Genomic DNA, 18,095 nt, shown 5'->3' with positions numbered 1-18,095 from the left:
GAAAATGTAAGAAGTAATTAAGAGCAACTCACAAGTGCATATCAATGCACTATGAAAAGTCATAAATTGAGCAGTCAATTCATATAAGGCTACAGCAAGATATGGTCTAAATACTTTTGTTAATAATAACAGAAAGAACATTTTAAAATCAATGATTTTCCCACACCATCAGAATACTGGAAATTCTTTCAGTTGCCTTTTGAAAGTACCAACACCTAGATTTTAACAACAAGCAGCTTGTGTCAAAATTTTGAAGGATTGTGTTTTTCTAAAGCACCTCAGGTAATTCAAATGTGCAGTCAAGGTTGAAAACCAGTATCTAAATAATGAAAGACTAAAGCTATTTTAATTAAATCTGAATCCACACAGGGCACATGTTTTTGATTTTTGTTAATGATACATGCAGAAAGAGATTGGAATACATGAAACTCAGAGCTTAAAAATAAATACACAAGAAACAAAATGTCTCTGATACTAGCAAATGAGAACGACTCTTTGAAGCATAGCTGAACTAAGGGAAAATAATTGTGTAAAAATATATTTATTATCAAATGTGTATGGATTCTCTCAGAAATATATATTTGTAACTAAAATTAAATTTATGTTCTGTACAAGGAAGCTGTGGGTGTTCAAAGATGACTTACTATAGTCATTTGACGAAAGAACAGGAAAAGCTATAGCATAGTGTGAAAGGAAACTGAGTCAGACACTCTGCTCTCCATCATCTTTTAAATGGATATATTATTAGAGCAAAAACATAGGGAAAACATCCATGGCTTGGAGAATCAAATAATTGAAATTAAAGAAAAGCAAAGAGCACATACACTTTCTTCTCCAAAGAATTTTGCAGTGATTGTGAAGTGGAATCTTAGATGTATAACTATCTCCAAATTGGTTTGTTGGTATATATTTTGAATTATAACAAAATACATGTATTTCTAAAATGTCATCTAAAATGTGATGTTTTGAAGTATTTGCATGTCATTAGAAGTTAGTAATAGGGATTTAACAATTGTCTTAAGTTGTTTTCTTTTACCTGTGACAAAGATAAATCCCATGGTTTTGAAGGACTGCTTTTAAAAAAATGGGAGGACTGGATGTAGAAGTGAGCCTTGATGTCTTTGCTCAGATTCTAAAATAACTATATAACTATATATAACTATATATAACTATATATATATATATATATATATATATATATATATGTAGTTATATGACTGACCGAAAGTGATTTTGTAAAGTACAGAGGAGCAGAAAGAATTCAACTTAGTACTACATTAATAATGGGACATTTGGTGGTAGCTTGTAACCTACTGCCATTTTCTTAGGAGGTAGAGATCATAAGGCTCTGGATCCAAGGCTGGATATCAATAAAAATATGAGACCTTGAAAAGTACCTATGCAACAAGATTAGAAGGCTAAAATGGGTGAGCATTTGCCTGTCAAGCATGAAGCCTTGAGTTCAAACCTCATTATTATAAATATAAAGATATGTACTTGTATACGTGTATCTCATATGTCTATATAATTTTATATTAATATTTTTATATTCATGATGTTAGACCTTAAAATAGAACTTAAAAAAATTTTATTTCTTTAAGTTCAATGTTTATAATTTTCTTTTTCTTATTTTTCTTTTAAATGTGTTGTCCTACAGTAAACCATGGATAACTCCACAAGACTATTTGTTTTGTTTTGTTTCCCATCATAAATCAGTACCTAACAAAATGCCCAGTACTTTTGGTAGTTGGCATTCAAGAAAGACTTGTTTAGATAATGAATAAAGAAATGATTTGATGAACTTTAACATGATATAATTTTGATGTACATTTTAAACTGCACAATAACATATAAATATATTATTTTTGTAATTTTTAAAACAATTTACATCATCTACTTGGATTTATTTTTATGAAAAAATGATTTCTCTATGAGTAAATTACTATATCTTTCTTTAAAAAATCTTACCTGTTAAGTACTTATCAATATAAAATCAGGTTTTATCTGTAGCTTTCCATCTATAAGGATAGACAAAATATATAACTTCTGATACTTAAACACTTTGCCACATTGTTACCAGATTCTTTCCCAATGAGAAAAATATCATGAGTTTTTGGTTTCTTTTTCAAAATCATTAAAAACTATATTTGTATAAATATTTACAATTTAAGTAGGTAGAAAGAAAGATAGATATAGATATATAGATATGCATATATACAATAGTGCACACAAATACGAATATATAAACATCCATGCAAATGTGCATATATACATACACATCTACCTGTATGGACTGCAATAAAGTATGTTAAGTTTCATCTCTGGATAGTATGCAACCAGAGTTCAGGGAACATACATTACTGATATTATACTAACTGTGCATTAGAAATGCATTGTACTTATTCAGATGGAAACTGACAAATGATAAGTCTGGAAAATAAAACAGTATCCTCTGTTGTTTGGTTGCTTTCCTTTTAATCTAATTGATTCATTTTCTGGAGGTCACAATGTTTTATAACATATAAAATAAATTTAAATAATTCAAATATCTGTATTTTCAAATTTAATCCATTACAATTTAATTTTTATAGTCAACACTATATTGAGTACATCAGTAAACTTAAGTAGAAAAACTGATTGAACAATCTAAAAATAGTTTCCATTCTTAAATCTCATCTTCTTTTATTGGGGAAAGGTCCTGTAAGAATTTACCTAGAATTTTCCAGAAACAGTTGCACCCAGCTGACTTTTCTGTCTGTCACTGAGAATACATCAGTAATCAAAATTTGGAAAACAATGTAAGGAGCCAGTAGTTGGTACAATAATTATATCTTTTTAAATACAAGAAATACCTAAAATTGTTAATTTAAATAATTAAAGCATATATGAAGTTAAATTTATAGAAGGTTAGGAGAATAAGCAATTACACAGGAATCAGATGAAAAGATTTTTCTATGTAACAAAGCTTGGAGAGAGGCCTACATTTTTCAGCAGAGTTCATTCAAAGCCCAGGAAAACAAGCAGCAAAACTTTCCCAAAAATTTTACTTAAAAAAATCTGGATGGATAGGACGTACTTAATGATTTTTTTGTACAAAATTAATTATCCACTGTAGCATCATTTTTCTTTACTGCTTTGGTATGATTTTGTGTTCCCTTGGTGAATGTTTACTTGATGTTTTTGTTAAAGAGCACTTCTACACATGAAATGTTTTTATTTTTTTTATTTTTATTTTTATTTTTAGTGAAAGCAGGGGTTATACTGTGGGGGAGGGACATACAAAGCAACAAAGAGATAATCTTATAAATGCGTTAGAAACACATGCATGAAAGAAAAAAACATTAAAATACATATCTAAAGGTTCATTTTCCTGACATCACATTATCTGACCTTTTCCGCTTGACTCATACATATACTAGATATTGCAAATAAGGGAAACCATGGGACCTATGTTTCTTTGGGCCTGGCTTACTTCATTTAATATAATTTTTTCCAAGTTTTTCCATTTCCTAACAAATGGGGCAATGTCATTCTTTCTGATGGAGGCATAGAATTCCATTGTGTATATATACCACATTTTCTTGATCCATTCATCTACTGAGGGGCATCTGGGTTGGTTCCATATCTTAGCTATGGTAAATAATGCTGCAATAAACATAGTTGTGCTGGTAGCTTTAGTGTGGTCTTGTTTGTAAACATTTGGGTAAAAGCCCAAAAGTGGGATTGCTGGGTCATAGGGGAGTTCTATGTGAAGTCTTTTGAGGAACCTCCATACTGCTTTCCAAAGTGGTTGAACAAGTTTACATTCCCACCAACAATGAAGTAAGGTTCCTTTCTGTCCACATCCCCTCCAGCATCTGTTGTTGTTAGAGTTCTTGATTTTTGCCTTTCTAACTGGGGTGAGGTGATATCTCAATGTTGTTTTGATTTGCATTTCTTTTATGGCTAGGGATGTTGAACATTTCTTCATGTGTCTATTGGCCATCCTTCTTTCTTCTTCAGAGAAGTTTCTCTTTAAGTCTTTCGCCCATTTATTTATTGGGCAGTTGTTTCTTTGAGGATTTGTTGTTGGGTGGTTTAATTTTTTGAGTTCCAAGTATATTTTAGATATGAGACCCTTGTCCGTTGTATGGCTAGTAAAGATCTTCTCCCAATCCGTAAGCTTTCTATTGATCTTGCTAGCTATGTCATTTGCCCTGCAGAAGCTCTGCAACTTTATGCAATCCCATTTGTCCAACCATTCTTTGATTTGTTGTGTTTCCGGGTCTCTATTCAAAAAATTTCGGCCTGAGCCAAGGAGACCTAGGGTTTCTCCTATTCCATCCTGTAGTGTTTTCAGAGTGTCTGCTTTGACTTCAAGGTCTTTGATCCATTTGTAGTTGATTCTGGTGCAGGGTGATATATAAGGATTTAGCTTTAGTTTTCTACATGTAGTTAACCAATTTTGCCAGCACCATTTACTGAAGAGGCTGTCTTTCTTCCATTCTATTGTTTTAGCTCCCTTATCGAAGATTAGATGGCTATAGGTCTGTAGGTTCATTTCTGGGTTTTCAATTCTATTCCATTGGTCCTGAGGTCTGTTCTTATGCCAATACCAAGCTGTTTTGATTACTATGGCTTTATAGTAGAGTTTGAAATTTGGTATTGATATTCCTCCAGCAGTGTTCTTTCCGTTGAGGAGCGTTTTTGCTATTCAGGGTCTTTTATTGTTCCATATGAATTTTTGGATTGCCTCTTCTATTTCCTTGAAGAATGAGGGTGGAATTTTGATAGGTATCACGTTGAATTTGTAGATAGCCTTGGGAAGTATTGCCATTTTCATGATGTTAATCTTTCCAATCCAGGAGCATGGGAGGCTTTGCCATTTTTTTAGTTCTGTGTTGATTTCCTTTTTCAAGATTTTGAAGTTTTCATCATAGAGGTCCTTCACTTCTTTAGTTAAGTTAATTCCTCGGTATTTTATTTTTTGTGGGGCTATTACAAATGGAGTTGCTTTCCTCATTTCAGCCACACTTTTCTCATTGTTGGCATATAGAAAAGCCATTGATTTTGGGGGGTTAATTTTATAACCTGCTACTTTGCCAAAGTTTTGAATCAGCTTGAGTAATTTGGGAGTGGAGTCTATGGGATTCTTTAAATACAAGATCATGTCATCTGCAAAGAGGGAGAGTTTTATTTGTTCTTTCCCTATTTGGATCCCCTTTATGTCTGCATCTTGTCTTATTGCTGTAGCTAGGCATTCTAATACTAGATTGAAAAGAAGTGGAGAGAGTGGGCATCCTTGTCTTGTTCCTAAGTTAAGAGGAAATGGCTTTAGTTTTTCACCATTGAGTATAATGCTGGCTGTAGGTTTGTCATATACAGCCTTTATTGTATTGAGGAATGTTCCATGGATTCCTAATTTTTCCAAAACCTTCATCATGAAGGGGTGTTGGATCTTGTTGAATGCTTTTTCTGCATCTATTGAGATAACCATGTGGTTCTTATTCTTGCTCCTGTTGATGTGATGAATAATATTAATTGATTTGCGAATATTGAACCAGCTTTGCATCCCTGAAATGAATCCTGTTTGATCGTGGTGTATGATTTTTTGGATGAATTGTTGAAGTCGATCGGCCAAAATTTTGTTGAGAAGTTTTGCATCAATGTTCTTCAAAGAAATAGGTCTATAGTTCTCTTTCTTTGATGAGTCCCTGCCTGGTTTTGGGGAAATGTTTTTATATCTGGGTCACATTTTTGGATTGCAATCAGAGCTTTTCCTCTCAAATAAGGGTTCATGAAATCCCAAAGAATCACAATGAAATGGAAGTTTCTTTGGTTCTCTACATTTCATAGGAAAATAGTAGGCAGAAAAATGAGGAGGATTGGCGTCTAAGGCCATTCTAGCAAAAAGCATGGCTGGAATCCCTAGTAAGAGCAATGCTTTGTGTTGAAAAAATAATAATAAAATAAAAGGAAGAAAGAAAAACAAACTATAGAAAAAAGTAAAAGGATATAATATAAAGAATATAACCAGGGAGAAATATAATTTAAAGGAAAACAAGAACTGTCATATTTCACATTCAATGCATTTTTCTGTTTTTGTTTTCTTTCTAGGAAAAATGTAAAGCCATAGATTAAAAAGGACTGTTTTTAACTGCTGTTATACTTCCACCAGTGTTTTAAGCATAAATAGTTGTGTTAGTTATCATCCACAGGCTATGTTTCAAATAAATGAAGTGATCAAAGATCAACACTGTGTGATATGATTGTGATACTATGACATTATGAAGATATTTGGCTACTTTACTGATTTGTTCACAGCTGTTACAATTTTAATAAAACATTCAGTTCATGTGGAACTTACATAATTTATATTTTTCCTTTTTCAAGTTGTCTTATCATCTTAGTGCTGACTTTTGGTGATAATGAGTTGCAAAAGAATTGAGATGTCTCCTAACTTTTTCTGAGACAAGCCAATTTATTTTTCAAATAAAAGAAGATATGAGAGAACTGCTCTAGTAGCGGCCAGTTGAAACAAGAAATCCACTCCTGTCTTCCTAATTATGCACCAGTCAGCTGAGTTTTTAGTATTCCCTGCTTATGAGTTCTCTTGGGCCCTTGTTTAATTGGGTGACAAATGGAGGAAGATGACAGTCTCAGTCTTGAAAGTTCAGCTCATCTGTGCACACAGGCTTTCGTTGTCCTGTTATAAAAAAGATAGTTTAAGTCAGCAGCTATTGATATGCTACACAGAAAAAAATTGCTAACTGCTGAAACTTCAAAAAGCAGTAATAAAAATGTTTTAAACTTTTTAATCTTATACAGTAAGGAATGCTTTAGAAAGTATTTTACAATGGCCTATTAATGGCATTTCAGAAGAGACACACAAACTATTTTTTGTTAAAAAGTTTACAGCATGGTGTAAGTACAAAGGAGACCTAATGTTATGTGGATGCCTTATTCTGACTCAGTTGTGTCCAGTTATTTTATTCCATAGCACATCGAAAAACCATTTCCAGAATCTAAGAAAACTTCTTTTAACTCAGGGTGTCATCTTAGATTTTAATATTTAAGTGTGTACTGAAAGTTTATACACATCTTTTTACCAATCTGTGTGTGTGAGAGATGGTGTGTGTGTGATGTGTGTGTGTGTGTGTGTGTGTGTGTGTGTGTATGTGTGTGTGTGGTGTGTGTTTATGGTGTCCCTGAGCACTTTTTTGGTCAGTGGTGGGCTTGAACTCGGGACCTGGGCACCCTCCTTTCCTCAAGGCACTTTGAGCTAGAGCACTGCTTCTGGTTCTTTGCTCATTAATTAGAAATAAGCATCTTATGGATTTTCCTACAAGGGCTGGCTTCATACTATAATCCTCAGATCTCACCCTCCTGTATAGCGAAGGATTCCAGGAATAAACCATTAATGCAACACATACCATATATATATTTATTTATATGAAATGACTTTAGGCAATATTCAATCATACCATACTCCTCAGTTAAGAAGAAAATTGAAAATAGTAATAATAAGAACATTTTTGTATACACACAAGCCTATGTCTAACTAGGTGTCTTCTTTTATATCCTAGTAAGGCATAACCCTTTATGGCATGACAGTTGCTGGAATTTTGACAGTGACAGATTGCATTGGGCTGGGCTTGTGAGCACCGTTAGCCTGATGAACTGTCAGTGTTCCTGATTCTGCAGCAAACATCCTCTAATGTGGTGATAGATGCTTTCTTTCTTTACTTGACATTTGCCCATGCAGGTTGGTATTAACACTGTCAAAGAAAGCACAGTGGAGAATCCAGTTTCTCAATTGTATGAAGTGTCAGTTGATAGGTAAATGGTTGACTGAGACAAGGTGAGAATCAAGTGGGCAGATTGGCCGGATTTAGAAATAGAGTGATTTACTGACCTTTACAGTGAGAATTAATGAGAAGTGGGGTTCTAGTCAATGCAAGACTAAATGCTTGCTGATCTTGGCAAAGGATTTGTTCATGGTCTTACTGAATTAGTTTTCACGTGTACCCCACCATTTGTATTTCATCTTGATTATATTTGTACCCATTCTCTCAAGGCATTGAGAATGCACTTCTAGGAACAAGACTATATTGGAAAGGTTGGGTCTCAGTGACAGAATGTGTTTGGGAAAGGAATTAGTAGAACCATACGGAGCAGCCCATGTGAGCTCCCTATTTCCAAGGGAGAGACAATCTGGGATACAGAATATTTCCTAATTCTATGTCCTTGATGATTTAGCTACATAAAATTTAGATAAGTCCTTGCTTTATGTTGTCTTTTATATGCTTATCTAATCACATTATTATTATTATTCAAAATAATCAGAACATCATTTCAGTATTATATGATGATTTACAAGCACTCTAAAATAGATATGTATAAGTACAACATACTTACAGATTGGTTTGTTAAAATGCTAACACTCTTTTGTATAACTACTTAAAGATGGAAAGAATATAATAATAAAAAAGTAGCGAAATAAATAAATGAAAATGAAAAATAGCATATTTGTAGTCTGACCTTGAATTCTTAACTGGGATTTTTGTGCCATTACCTTTTAAAGATTCGTAGTCATTTCTAATTGGTTTGGAACTTAAAGGAAACATGATTGCAATCCATAGGGGAATAGGGTAATACAAAAATTCTTCCATTTTTTTTACTTCTTTATTTTCCTTTTATTTCTTGAATATATCTAATGAAAGCTGACCTGGATTAAAATTGTAATGTAAGGTAACAGAAAAAAAAATTGGACCCCTGGTTTTCCTAAAATGCTATTTCGTTGATCTAGATTAACCTTCATTCAGCCTGGCTCTGGCACTAACAAGTCTTGACACTGTCTAAAGATCTCAGCAGATACAGGTAGTGGGCCAAAGCCCTTAACTATGTGCAATCCTGTCTATTGTTTGTAACTACCTTATGACAGTTTAGTTTTACTTTTCATTATTTGTGTTGAAAACATAAAAACCCTTCCAGCCAACTCTAGTTTAGATTTTCTTTAGATTTTCTTTAGATTTTCTTTGAAGTACAAGCTCCTGCTTATGAAATATTATCATTTATAGCTATCACAAAAGCAGCTTTTAGAAAAATATCAGCTTTCTAAATGTATAATCATGAACTTAGGACCTAATGAGAGCTTTTTCTTGCTCTGCAGTTGGTTATATTTTGATTTTAAGCTCTACATTATTTAAAGATAGATTAGATAGATGGATGGATAGATAGGTAGATAGATAGATAGATAGATAGATAGATAGATAGATAGATAGATAGATAGATAGATAGATAGATAGATAGATAGGCAGGCAGGCAGGCAGACAGACAGACAGACAGACAGACAGACAGACAGACAGACAGACAGACAGACAGACAGATAGATAGATAGATAGATAGATAGATAGATAGATAGATAGATAGGCAGACAGATAACATCCACAGGAATGGGGTACAGGTTTGGCCCCTTTGTGACCAAATGCTACCAATCTAATTTCTAGAGTAAATACAAAGGAGACCTAATGTTATTTGGATGCCTTGTTGTGAATTGGCTGTGTCCAGTTTATTTTATTCCATATCACATTAAATAAACACTTCCAGAACCTAAAAGAACTTTTCTCTTTTAACATAGGGTATAATTTTATGTTTTAAAGTGTACTTAAAATACATACAAGTCTCTCTCAATGGACTTACCTCTGGATGTTTGTAGGGGGATTCTTGGGCAGTATTTTGATAAGAGGGTAATTTATGGGTTATAAAAATGTAGGACAAAAAAAAATGTAGGACAGGGGCTGGGAAGATGGCTCAGTGGTAGAGTGCTTGCCCTTCATGCATGAGGCCCTGGGTTCGATTCCTCAGCACCATATAAGCACTAAAAAAGCCGGAAGTGTTGCTGTGGCTCAAATGGGAGAGTGCTAGCCTTGAGCTGAAGAGCTGAGCGACAGCGCCCAGGCCCAGAGTTCAGGCCCCATGACCGATCAAAAAAAAAAAAAAAAAAAAAAAAGTAGGACAATCACTGTAGCCATTCACTGGACTGTGCTTTCCAGTAGAACAAGAGAGTACTGCATTGATGTGATTTTTTTCACCCCCCAGGAAGCATATGTGATTATGTTCCCAAGTAGAGCGCATGCTCTGTCGCTTGTGTTTCTCTCCTGGCCTTCATTGTCACTCCTACAAAGACATTGTGCTTTATATTGTTTCTTACTCTTTATTCATGAAAATGCCAAGCTTTATCATTATTTTGTATGCATTTATAATTAATTTCTATAGCAATCATTTTTGTAAGTGTACATTCAAGTGTGTGTGTGTGTGTGTGTGTGTGTGTGTGTGTGTGCGTGACGCATTTGTGACCATTGTGGGGCTTGAATTTAGGGCCCAATCTCTGCTCCTAGTTTTTTTGCACAAAGCAACTGGTGACACAGCTCCACTTTCAGCATTTTGGCAGCTAATTGGAAATAAGAGTTTTGCAGCACCCGACATTGTAATTATACCTATTAAAAAAAAAAAAGTTTTTTCAAGGATCATTGATCTTTATGTGAAGGAGTCACTACATAACTTTTAAATTCTGTAAATAGATAAACATAATATCTGAAAGTATTTTATCCACTCAAACAATTGGGGGAGGAAAAATAGGGTTAAGAATCATCAGGATGATGATTTTCATTTTCAAAAATATGAATAATTCAGCAGGAGTCTATGCTCCTTTAAATTAAATTTATATTTGATTTTCATCATGCTTTTATGTGCAAATGTGAGAAATGTGTTCATTGATTATATATCATAAAATTTTTGAAATACGACTATGTAGTGTTAACTGGTTCAAGAAAATATGGAAAACATGAAAAATGTCAAATATACTTAAAACCATATATATATATGTGTGTGTGTGTGTATGTTTTGCATTACACAGCACATATAATATTTATTATTTTTTCATGCAATATGTAAATACAAGATAAACTTAAATTGATTCATTATATTCCTGTATTTTACATGTGGTAATATTTTATACATAAATTTAGACTTTTCCTTCAAAGATTATGATAAAACCTTTTGGTGAAGCCTACTGAAATATTTTATGTTATATTTTTATTATTTTTAAGTAATTTTAAAGGTATGGAAATTCAATATGTCATTTTGAGTACAATGTATCTTGATCAGTGTCATGCCTTTCATTATTCTCCACCATTTCTCTCAACACCACCCATCCCCTTAGTTTTCCTAGTTTATTTTTCACCTATGTACATTGAATATTATGACTGGATTCTCCCTTCTTTCTTCTTTTCCATTTTTCTACCTGCTTCAACCTTTCCTTCCCACACACATCAAGTACTGGTTTTGTAGTATTCGTTTGTTTACACTGTAAATTGCTTGTTCAATGGAATTACACTATTAGAATTCTCCTTAGGGTATATCACATTTCGGGTATACATTTCTGTACCTGTGCAAATGATCCTGTATATACTTACATTTACGTTTATAGGTTGAATCTAAATTTCATATATGAAGGAAACATATAAGTCCGTGACTGGATTTATTTCACTTTATTCTTATCATCAGGTCCATTCTGATAAAATATTGTTACTCCTGATGGATGAGTAAAATTCTACTGTATGTATCTGCCACAATTAATTGACCTATTCATCTATTGAAGAGCATCTGGACTACTTTCATACTGTGGATATGGTGAATACATGAAAAATTGTTTTAAAAAAGCATTTTGCAACTAAAATATACTTTCTCCAATATGAATATATCATTTTATATGCATATTACAATTACAATGTGTGAAATTCATTTAATAATTAAAAACAAGCCCAATAATTACTGCAATAGAATATAAATTAAGCTACATTGAATCTGTTTTATATTCAATGCTTAATAAAATTTAAATAAGAATGAACAACTGACAGAAATAAATTCAATGACTAAAACGTATTTAAGCTCAACAGCCATATTTGAAATTAGAAAAGCATCATTATACATTATCACCACCTGAAATAAAATGATAAATGATATTGTCTTTGTAAAACCAGAATTTTCCCAAGTGATTTTTTTTGTTTATGACTTTTACAACATGTAATTACATCTATATTACCTGTGTGCTATCAGAATATATAATATTCTTTAATACATGTATAAACTAGTCAATAGTCGTTTTATTTTTCAAATCTCTAGTGTGGATTAATATTTGGGTTTATGAGAATATACTTCAAAGAATGTATCAATTAATACTCAGAACAATGCTAGTTCACTTTGCCCTAGATTCAAGATGATTAGCCAGAATTTCCATAGTAATATATATTACTCATGAGAGTGACCCAAATAGTATAGCTTTTCAATGGAATTCTGCATCAATCTAGACCAATTAACTTGTGCTTTATTATAATTTACATAGGAAAGATAGGAAGCTTTATGTTGCAATTGTAACAACAACTTTGTGAAAAGAAAGATAAGTAAAACATGAAAAAAATCTTAAAAGCTCTAATTCTGGAATTCTTTTTATAGCCAACCTACAAACATTCTAAACAGTGCTTACAAAACAGCCTTTAATTGTCCTAAATAATTTTTCAAGGATTTTTATTGCTTTTCTTTACACCCTTATAATCTTCAAAGTTTGGGCTTTAGAAACTAAGAATATAAATTTAATAAACACCTGTCTTATTAACATTAAATATCATGATTTATTTGTAATCTCTTTAAACTTAGTCAAGAGAAACAAATAAAATAAATATAGATAGAAACAAATAGTATACTGTTTATTCACTCTCTTTTTATTGTTTTTTAGATATAATATTTTTAAGGGAGAAATGAATTTCTTCTCTCAGAGAAAATGTATGAAGGTAACTATAAAAATAAAGAATTAAGTTAGTTGAAAATAAAAATTAAATTTATTTCCTGTGCATCTACAATTTAGAACAATAATTGTGAACTTGAAAATAAGGTGTACCATATGACATACTTTTAAATGATTAAAACTTCTTATATTTGATTTTTATTAATAAATAATTTTAAAATAAATAACCTAAAATTAAATCATGCATCTCCTGATCTTTTATCATATCAGATTGCAACAATTTTGTGTAAAACTATTTTACATTTATAATCTATTTCAACACAGTTCCAAATGCATAAGAGATGTGAGCACATAGAAAAATTTCAGAGAACTTTCTAAATCTAAGTCTAAGATACTCTGTAAGGCAGATGTCTGACATTTTGGAGGAATAACAAGAAGCCAGTGGGGTTTGGGGAAAAGCAAACAAACAAAGGAGAAAAGAGATAAATTCGAAAGGTAACAAGAAATTGGAAAATATGGCATTGTTTTTTTCTAAATTTATTAAAGATTCTAGCTTTTACTTTGAATAAAGTAAAATCTCATGTCTGCTTTATCAATGGTGATATAAATTCTGCTTTTCAAAGTACTATCTTACTATTCAGAAGAAAAGTAGTTAAAGAGATATTTCATTATAATTATTATCTTCTCTAAAATGATTTTGTTTACAGGATGAATTTTGTATATAATTGATTACTTTTCAGGTTTAATCAGTCACTTAATTGTATTTATTACTTATGTGTCATCATTTCCTGATGCTCTCTATTTCAATACACCTCTGAAAAATCAGCCCACAATATGATATTCCATAGTTAAGTATAACATTGGTTCATGGAAAAACTGTAATTATATACAACTATTAACATATTTCAGGTAGAAATCACCATAATTGAGCTGAACATGAGATTAACATTAAGGTTGTAGATGAAAAGTAAGGTTCTCTTGAAAATTGGGTAGAGGTAGGTGATATTATTGAATCAAAGATGTAGAATTAAAATTATTTCCCTGCACAGGAGATACTCCATTTATTGAGAAGAAATAGAAGAGAGGGTTATAGAAATTTGATGTTACCATAAAAGGGGGAAATTATTTTATATTAAATAATAAATAATAAAATCCATTTTTAAATACAACAGGACAAATGCTACGATTTATTAGAAAAAAACATCAAACACAAGAACCCTATGTGAGTTGAACCGTTCTGTTTTAAGGAGTTTCTGTCATAACTTGGTAAACTCAGTCAATTAATGTAAGTAATACTTTAGACCAAACAGATTTGAAGTGAAAGGAAGTGGCTGCTCTGTTTCTGTGACGTGGTGCTTGATAGATTGTAGGCTTTAAATGATGCTTACCAGAAGATGAATATTAGTGTGCAGCAACTACCTTAAAGAAAAACCATTGCAAAAGTCTGACTTATGTAACAAAGCTGATGTTTTGTTTGTCAGGTAACAGAAACACGGACGGGGCCTCTTGGTTGCAGTAACTATGACAACCTTGATTCTGTCAGTTCGGTTCTGGTTCAGAGTCCAGAGAACAAGATTCAGTTACAAGGTATGTAGGTAAAATTTTATTAATTCTCTATGACCCTGTGGTATATATTATCTAGTTCTGATATATATATATATTTAATGACACATATATAGTAATAGCTTCTAGATACATAAATGCTAATTTCATAATGCAAATTGTGTTCTAGGTCACATTAGTGCTAAAATTTATTTTTTAAATTAAATAACATATAGCAATTGAAAAACTAAAATGACAATATTTTTTCTCATAGATGTTAATCATTGCCTCAATAAATATCAAATTCTACATAGGCTTATTTGATCTATTATTATTTTATAGATTTGTAACAGTTGTAACCAACTTCCTTCCCATTGTCAAACTGTTGGAATTTAAAATTTCATGTAAAATAGAAAATAGTATTGAATATGTTTTCTGGAAAGTAGAAACAAATTTTAAAACAGATGAACAAATATTAATATTTATTTTGCTACCAATGTGATATCATAATGGTAATAATTTTACATTTTCTTCTATTCATACATTTTGTGCTAAATTAAAAGATTACCATAATCAGGGAAATTGTAAACAACAACAACATAGTGTCTGTACATCTTATTGCTATAATGGGTCAACCTATATCCTTATTTTGGGATTTTGTTACTTCTCTTCCTCTCCGCAAATTAGAAAAAATGTATATACAAGATGTAGGGCACCAAAATCAAATACAGTGACAAAAGGTTTTATACCATAGGGGAAGAACATACAAAAGAAACAAACAGAAAAAATCACATAGTACATTAAAAACAACAGTGACAAAATAAAAACCTCTTGTGTCCCTATCTTGGGGTTCATTTTTCTTAGGTTTTTATTATCTTTAAATAGTTGTACACAGGTGACATTTAACAAAGCAGTTTCTGAATACAATGCATCTTAATTACATTCTAATCCCCATCAACCCACTCCTTTCTTTATGTTTTTAATTTTTTTGATATATCCAATGAATTATTGACTACATTCTTCCCTCCTACCTCACTTCATTTGACTACTCCTTTGTCCTTGGTCCCATCTTTCCTTTGTGAGTATCTATTTCCTTTTGTTGGTTTTGATGGGCTTTAACCTAATTTTTCTAAAAGATCCTATTATTGGAGCTTTTCATGAAATCTAATATATGTTAGTTAATTCATTTTTAACCACTTGCATATCACTCATTGTTTTATGTGTAGATTTATAGGTACATTCTATCTATGAGGGAAAAAATGCACCTTTGTTTCTCTGGGTCTGGCTGACTTGACTATATCTTTCCCTGATGTTTCCATTTCCATGTGAATGGCAGATCAAACTTTCAACATATGAATAAAATTCAATTATGCATATATACCACATGTTCTTGATCCATTCTCTATTGGGGGCATCTGGGTTGATTCCATATCTTGGCAATGGTGAATAGTTCTCAATGAACGAGGATGTGCTCGTGGCTTTACTTTAATTTTGTATTCTATTGGATAAATGCTCAAGATTCTCATGTCACCTTGCACCTGCATCAATTCAAATATTTCAAAGACCTCTGTGTAAGACTAGAAGCAATGAAAAATTTACAGGAATGGATAGGAGAAACACTATGGCTCTTGGACACAGGTTGACACTTTACATTGCAAAGAACATAGCTAACATGCTACATAGAAAGCCCACAGAATTAGAAGTTTTTACCAGCTATATACCAGACAAGGGCCTGATTTCCAGAATATACTCACAATTCAAAAAAAATTATATCCTCAGGAATTAAAACCTCAAAGAAACAAACCAAATTATTGAATTACTTCTCAGAAGTAGAATTTAAAATGGTCAATAGACATATGAAGAAATGCTCAACATTCCTGGCCATAAAGGAAATGCAAATCAAAACAACATTAAGATTTCACCTCACCCCAGTTAGAATGGCCGGAAGGGAACTCTAATAAACTGCTGATGGGAATGTAAGCTTGTTCAAACACTCTGGAAATCAGTATGGAGTTTCCTCAAAAAGTAAACATAAGCCAGGTGGCATTGGCTGAGGCCTGTAATCCTAACTACTCAGGAGGATGAGATCTGAGGATGGAAGCTGGAAACCAGCATGGACATTAAAGTCTGTGAAATTCTTATCTAAATTAAACTACTCAGAAAAAGCTGTGGTACCATGGTCCAATTGGTAAAGCATTAGTCTTGAGCACAAAATGTCTCAGGGACAGTGGTCCAGAACCTGAGTTCAAGCCCCAGGACCAGAAAAAATAAATAGATAAAATAAATACGCATACAATTACCTAATGCTAGTTATTGTGAATTGTGTAAAACTTTAAATATTTTAACTATTTAATGCTCTTTTATTATTTTAGATTTATTGATATGTTTCAAATTTAAATAAAAATGAGTTATAAAAATATTTTCAATTATCTAATAATCATTTTATTGTGGATTATTATTCCATCAGAATATTAACTTTGACCCAAAATATTATATTTAGACTATTTTACTTGGTATTTAATTGGTTTATCACAAAATAATTTGATTGTAAAATTTTGGCTTTTATTGCCTATGGCATAGTGACAACTTCAGAATAAATTAATATTTTAAGAGCAATATTCAATTTCCCCTTTTGAAATTTAACTAAAGAAATAATTGAAGAAAAACATCTTTTATGTACAATTATTTTTTCTACTGTTTTCACATAATTAACTCACAAAATCAGTTTTAACTTTTTGGCAATTATCATGTCTATATTTTCAATTGTTTGTTTTAACTATAACTGTGCCACAGTTCCATTTTCAGCATTTTGGTGGTTAATTAGAGATAAGAGTCTAAGAGACTTGCTTGCCTAGGCTGGCTTCAAACAAGTATCCTTAGACTTCAACATGGTGAGTAGCTAGACTTAGTGGAGATAGCAATTGACAAACTGTTATATCACACTAATTCTGACAAATAAGTAAATAAAATGAAACATCTGGTAGAGAAAACTTGATTGATCTTTTTGAACTTGCAGTGTGACTTTGCCAATAGAATTACAGAGTAGACACTTTGCACAAAGCAAAAAATTACTTTCTATGAATCCAAATTATCCATGAAAACATATTAGGAATGTGTGGTACAATATTACTAAATCTATGGAAAGGATATATTGCAACTATTGAAAATTCAATGTTCAAAACCTTTTGAGTGTAATGAATCTAATAAGATACTCCTAAGTAACAAAATAACAGGATTAGGAATCACATACATTTCTTAGTAGCATTTTAGTGAAATTCTCAGAAACAGAAAAAGGATCAGTATGACTGAGTTCCAATTAGTTCCCAAGATAGTTGTTTCCAACCTTATATGTGAATAAAATTGTCACAAGAACAAGCCATTTTTCTATAGATGATTAGATGTTAGTTTAATTGTCCTGTTTACAGGTAAACATGCTTCATGAAGGTATTTCTCAATCTTTTGGACATATATATATGAAGTAATTTTCCCAGCACTTACATATATCATATTGAGAAGTATTCAAATAATTTTTGCTAAGACTCATCATGGCAAAAATAAAAGTTATAAAATCTAAAAATCTAAGGTGATATTAGTCTTTTAAAATCTCCCAATTGGGACTGAAAATGTGGCTTAGTGGTAGAGTGCTTGCCTAGCATGCCCTTGGATTTGAATCCTCAGTAACGCACAAACAGAAAAAGGCAGAAGTGGCGCTGTGGACCATGTGGTAGAGCTATAGCTTTGAGCACAGAGAGGCTCAGAGACAGACCCC

General features: G+C 32.1%; 1 protein-coding gene across 7 annotated transcripts in view; it reads left to right on the top strand.

The window, feature by feature from the left end:
* Brinp3 (BMP/retinoic acid inducible neural specific 3) overlaps nucleotides 1-18,095 on the top strand; it is a 407,230-nt gene that overhangs the window by 239,476 nt on the left and 149,659 nt on the right. For all 7 annotated transcript variants that reach the window (XM_070034061.1, XM_070034060.1, XM_070034063.1 and 4 more), the window contains one exon: nucleotides 14,266-14,371. In XM_070034061.1, the coding sequence (XP_069890162.1) occupies nucleotides 14,266-14,371 (106 nt within the window). The remainder of the gene's footprint in view (nucleotides 1-14,265; nucleotides 14,372-18,095) is intronic.

Source organism: Dipodomys merriami, unplaced genomic scaffold (genome assembly GCF_024711535.1).
Source record: "Dipodomys merriami isolate MVZ:Mamm:240054 unplaced genomic scaffold, mDipMer1.0.p SCAF_24, whole genome shotgun sequence".
Lineage (NCBI taxonomy): Eukaryota > Metazoa > Chordata > Mammalia > Rodentia > Heteromyidae > Dipodomys > Dipodomys merriami.
This window is presented reverse-complemented; position numbering and strand designations above follow the sequence as displayed.